The sequence below is a fragment of the Pogona vitticeps genome, chromosome 2, assembly GCF_051106095.1.
Source record: "Pogona vitticeps strain Pit_001003342236 chromosome 2, PviZW2.1, whole genome shotgun sequence".
Classification (NCBI taxonomy): Eukaryota; Metazoa; Chordata; class Lepidosauria; order Squamata; family Agamidae; genus Pogona; species Pogona vitticeps.
The window spans coordinates 193,754,093-193,760,140 of record NC_135784.1 but is presented as its reverse complement, the minus strand read 5'-3'; the positions used below and the strand labels follow the sequence as shown (position 1 = coordinate 193,760,140).

The 6,048-nt window shown below is 46.0% G+C and overlaps 1 protein-coding gene across 1 annotated transcript; it reads right to left on the bottom strand.

Annotated features, from left to right (window-relative positions):
* Positions 1 to 224: 224 nt before the first annotated feature.
* LOC110071033 (taste receptor type 2 member 7-like) lies at positions 225 to 3,416 on the bottom strand. The gene has a single exon (XM_020778768.3). The coding sequence runs from the start codon at positions 1,128 to 1,130 to the stop codon at positions 225 to 227; it is 906 nt and encodes a 301-aa protein (XP_020634427.3). The 5' UTR covers positions 1,131 to 3,416.
* Positions 3,417 to 6,048: the final 2,632 nt, after the last annotated feature.

Here is a 6,048-nt window from a genome sequence, read left to right as displayed (position 1 = left end):
GATGTAGATGTTAGTAAGTCCATTCATCTATGTCCGGAGTTGTTTTTCCTGAACATCCTGCAGGAAGTTCCTGTCCGCATGACTTGGTGATGGTTAAGTGGTTGATCTATTTAGGATATTTATTAGCCAGGTAGACATAGAGAGAGAGATGTATGCAAGGAAAGTGTGAGCGAGTGAGAATTTCCGTTGGACACAAGGATTTTACATCTCCTACTCTCTTCTCTCTAAGATGTCCTTTTCTTCCTTAACGTGCAGACAGAAACTTTCAGTTTTGGATTGGTCACTATTAATATAATGGAGTGAGCTGAAGGGAAAAAACTCAACAACAGCTCAGGAAACAGTGATTCATTTTTGTCTAAATCAAAAATGCCCATTCTGTAAAGTATCATACCACGGAAATGAAACACGTAGAGGGAGAGAGAGAACAGCAAAGGCTTCATGACATTGATATGGACCTGAGTACTGAGGTCCTTAACACCAGCACTACTTTTTTTTAGTTTTCTCACGTGTTTCCACAGGGATAAAAGCAAAAGAATGGATGCACTTACATTTATGCTGAAGTTTATGGAAGTGATAATTAATTGCAGAATATCGAATGAAGCAAATAATGTTTTGCAAATTTCACTGTGGTTGGCATTTGCTGGCAGAGTTCCTGTGTAGTTGCACAGCTTTCTAGAGTAATCAACAAATGGAGGCAGGAATAAGATGGTGAAAAGAGTAATTGACATTCCAAGCAGCCTGGGCATGAGAGTATTCACCCTTAGCTTCAGCCAGATGAAAAGAGGATTGGCAAAGCTGGTGACCTTCAGGCAATAGAAAACACTGAGCCATGTGGCACACCAGAGGCTGGTCATGTTGAGAAAGATCCAGGAAAAGTGGATAACCACCCCTGCATAAGGACCGAGAGAGATCTCTGAAGAGATGTAATACAAAACACAACCTACTAAAGAAATCACCTGTAACAGAAATCGGGAGATGCCCAGACTAGTCAGAAGGAGATCACAAGGCAACATCTTCCTGTTTCGGAGCCATCGGTGCCCATTCACAGCTGTAATAAATCCATTTCCTAAAAGGCCCACAATGGATACGGTTACTAGAATGGCCCAAAGAAAGATCTCCAGCAGAGGCATTATTTTGGTAATTGTTATCGTCACTTGCTGGGAGAAAAGGCTGAGAGGAAGGATCTGCTCGCAAGCTTCCTGGCTTCTGTCTGGTTTCTAACGGAGAAAACTCCACGGCTTGAGGCTTTTCATGATACAAAGAGGAATGCAAATCCAGACAGGATTCTGTTACTGAGACCTTCCACCAGGTTGCCACTTGTTTTAATGGATGCTCTCATCCTAAATAACTACTGTACCTGTTCTATACTAGTCGCATATTTTGCTGGGTTTTTGTGGACAAAAAATACGCACAACTGTGCAGATTTAACTGATTTAACCTTAACAACTTGATTTTTCTTCATGCTCAGACCACTGCGAATGCAAAGTTCAGAAAGACTCTGTTACAAGATTTTGAAAATTTTTGTTTTGCATCATTGATTTCATGCATCTTCAACGCTGTAGAGAAATGACTGAATTTACATGTGCTATGTCAGTACCTTGCTGGTTTCACTTTGATATCTAAATTTGTTTAACAGATCAGGTCCTTCATATCTTTCCAGTGCTGTACAATCTAATCCTGCAGGCCTCAATGCCACTGGTATAAGATAACTCTGCAATAATCTATCCTCTGCCTCTGCAATGTCATACCTAGGATATCTGAGCAAATATCATCTCACATCACTTTCAAAGGGCACTTATAAAGCTGCACAGAAACATCTGAATCGAAAACTGGAAATATATTTGCATCACACTTCTGAAACCAAAGCATGAGGTCTTGCCCCAATGCAGTTTTATAGCCAAACAATCTGGTACATGTCTTCTCCATTACAAAAGTGTACAGTTCAGAGTCATGCCCTTTTGGTAGCCCCCATGGTGTTGCCAATCCACCAGACATTGGTGGTGAATGCACAAAGGTTTCATTTGTCTGAATAGAAAGTATTTAGCATTCACCTCTTGAAGCTTGGATCTTAACTGGTCTTCTGATAGTGATGCTCTCCTACAAAACAGGTATCTTATTCTGTATATGCCTTTGGCTATATGAGAGATGGGGTCAGAGTCAAGCTTGATTCGGGGGTATCTAAAGAAGCATTTGTTATCTTGTTTCTGCAAATTGGATAGTGCCATCAATTTGGTATCTCACTAGGGCGCTGGAGGTTAGCCCTTTGATTCCCAACTGTGCCCAGAGTTAGCTTGTGTAGTTTTGGTCAAGCTGCGCCATCCCAGAGCATCCCTCTCCCAGAAAAAGAAACATAAGGCCCTTCTGGTTATTTACACCTAGGAAACCATGGAAAGGGTCACCAAAATAGATTTGAATGGATGGCACATCATTAAATGTTATCTCATTTCTATGTATTTGGCCAAAAGGTCTTCAAGTTAAGATAGGGGATTATTGGTAAATTCTGTTTAGACTGACAGAACAGATTCATCCTCACAGACCTCAGAGATATTCTCATTAGCAAGCTAACTAGGTGTGGCATGACAGAACAGCCATCAGATGGATACACAGTTAGCTACAGAATCATACTCAGATAGTGCTTATCAATACTGTAGCTCCTTCTCAAACTGGAGGAGGTAACAAGTGGGGTTACCACAAGACTCAGTCCTGGGCCCAATTGGTCTTCAACATTTTTATTAATGACTTGAATGAGGGAATGCAGGGAATACTTATCAGACTTGCAGATGACACATGGAGTGTGATGGGGAGCTGCCAAATGGGGAAGATGCTTCCAGTGAGTTTCTAGATGCTGTGAGTGAAATATCCTAAGCCACCTGCCCGCAGCAGCCTTGCTCCTTTTCCACATTTGTGCTTTTTGGACTCAGAGTGGCTGGCTGTGAGAATGCCACAGCTGAACAGGCCAAGGCCTCCAAAACGAGGGAGCCCGACTGGTGGGCACAGGACAACTAGCAAAGCTGTACGAACTGATTGCAGAGGACCATGAAATTGCTCCTATTGGCCTGGCTAGGCCAATAGCAGGTGAAAGGAAGATAAGATGGTTTGGAGAAGGTGTCCAAAACATCACCGGGCTTGGGTTGCCCCCTCGTTCAGGGACTGCTGCATGCTAGGGATAGAACAAAGCTTACTTCAAACTACTAAAGTGAGCCAGAAAACACAGTGTTCTTGCATGGACCCAAAGGAGGCCATTCTGAAGGCATTGCTTCCAGAAGAACATGTTCTGGGGAAGATCATTCCACCGGCGGCTGTGTGTGGCACAGGCCTGGATTTGCTTGGTTATAAGTACAGTAGTGCCTCGCTTGACGAGGATAATCCATCCAGCAAAATCACTGTAGAATGAAATTGTCGTCAAGCAAAAGTAAAAAAAACCATTGAAATGCACTGACCTGCACTGAAAAACCATTGAAATGCACTGAATGCGTTCCAATGGGCGAAATACCTCAGCGTCCAGTGAAGATCCTCCATAGGGTGGCCATTTTCCGGTGCCTGTAAAGCGAAAAAGCCTTCCTAAATACATCAGGGAGCCATTTTGAAACAGCAGGCGGCCATTTTGAAACCCGACGATCAGCTGTTTTGATCGTCGTAAAGCGAAAAATCAGTTCCCGAGGCAGGGAACCAATCATTGTCAAGTGATTTTTTTCCTATTAAAACATCGTTTTGCAATCGCTATAGCAATCGCAAAATACTCAATATTAAGTGATTTCCTTGTCTAACGAGGTAATCATCAAGCGGGGCACCACTGTATCTGTTTGGGTGGGGAGAGGAGGAACACCTCTTCCTGTGATGTGCCCATTGTTTCTATTTGTATCTGTACTTCTCTTCCAGACCAGCTGGCAAGGGATGCTAGTGGGGAGCGGTCTGAGGCTCTTCCTGAGTCACCTCAAAGAGCAGCAGATAGAGAAGTAGAAAATTTGCAGCAGGCACCCCATGGCTGCCCTCCCAGTGAGAATGTCGGTGGACCAGCCCAAGGGACACCTGGGAGATTCGTTGCACTTCAGCAGCCATGCCCAGCACAGCTTGCAGCCTCCCAGGAAGCACCAACGCTTGACGTCCACATCACTGCTGATGGTGGGTATGGATCTACTCCATGATGGGGGCTGCCAAGGTTGGCAGCATCCTCTCTCCTATAACAGGGGAGGACTGGCATTGCTTGCCTTTTCCTCCAGGTGGAAAGGCCTTCTGCCACTATGGAAGCACTGGGGGCTCCCCACAGAGGAGATGCGGCCTGCATTGGGAATTATGTCAGACACCCATATCAATTTGGCCTGTCTGCTCCTGGTGAGACACCCCTCAATGTGGACTTCCTACCTGAGGGGCTGGCTGAGCCCCTTTTGTCTCCAACGCAAATAATCTGCAGCCAGAAATAGTTCTCCCTTGGAGTATTCCACAAGCACAACTACCCCCTCAGGGATTTAATCCTGAGAGTGTTAGTCTGAGCTGCAGTGGTGCTATATCACTATCCAACTAGTGAGAGCTGCGGATTCTCTGAGGAGGGGGCTGAAGGAAAGCAAGTTGAGATGGAAGAGGAAGAGGAGTATTGGGGAGAGGTGGAATGGCCTCCAAGTCAGCCATCCAAGGGAACAACGTCTCATTACAGCAGCATAGATAGAGGCAGCAGGGGGAAAGGGGACAGGGTGAGCATGGTGTGGTGCTCCACACCCCTGAGACTGTGGTTGGCAGCCTGCACAGCTGTTGCTCCAGTGCGTGGCTTCCCTTTGGGACCAGGTGGGACATGGGCAAGTGGAAGGGGCAGAACGCTATGGCTACACATTACTGGTGGTGGTAGGGGGCTTTAAGAAACTACACGAGTGTATGAATCTGCTCCTGTGTGTGGAAAGAGATACAAGGGATAAGATGGCATCAGGTTATGCACAGATGGCCCAGCTCCTTCATGATGCTCTGTGCACAGCTGGCATGGCATTTGTAGTAGATCCTGGTTCTACAGCTGCAGCACCCATGGGGTGTAGACGGAGGTGAAGGAGTCACTGGCTGGCAGCTGCCAGTGTGGGGCTCTGGGAAGAGGGATATTGTGTTAGGCTAGATTGTGCACCTGCTTCCCTTCCATGAGGAGCTGCTGCTGGTGGTAGTGGTGGTGGTGGTTGCGTGGCTCCTGGCTGGAATGGTGCCCTCCTTACCTCCTTTCCATGGTTTATGAATGGGATGTGTCCGTGTAAGGATCTAGGAATGGGTGGGTTTCCCTGGGGTACTGCTTTTGGCACCCTGACCTGTTTATCCTTTTCTCCATTTCTTGTACACTGCAGATCAATAAATAGAATTCTTCTTTGCCTGACAACTGTGGTTCTCTCAGACTCTCTCTCTCTCTCTCTCTCTCTCTCTCTCTCTCTCTCTCTGGTGTGTGTGTGTGTGTGTGTGTGTGAGAGAGAGAGAGAGAGAGAGACAGAGACAGAGACAGAGACAGAGACAGAGAGAGAGAGCACAAACTGCTGCTGCAGTGGGTTTCATGCCAGCTGCATGAGAAGCTTGCATTTGGGGGAATTATCACACGGTATCTTTAACTGCCCTTTCCCTCTTAATTGTGTAGCTGTACTTACCTGCTGCACTAGATGGCAGGCTTTCTCTCTCTCATTGGCTGGCTGTTTTGCTGGGTGGAGTTTGGGGCTGTGCTGGGTGTCAGCTGCTGATTGGTCGCAATCTGGATAGTTTCCATGGAGATTATGCCTGGCTTGTGGTTTCTCTCTCTCTCTCTTTTGTGCTATTTTCCTCTTAAATCAGCTAACATCCCTTCCCTTCCTGAGATGGGAGAGGTTTGGATACAATGTAGCCTCACAGGCCTAGATTTGGCTCCACCATCCTAAAGACAGCCTAGCCAGCTAGGATTGTGCCCTAATTCCTGTAACATTAGATCAGTTCCCTAAATATAGCTACCCGAGCAAAATGAAATACAGTGGTGCCTTGACTTACAAACTTAATCCGTATTGGAATGGTGGCTGCAAGTCAAAATGTCCGTAAGTCAAAGCAGCATTCCCCACAGGA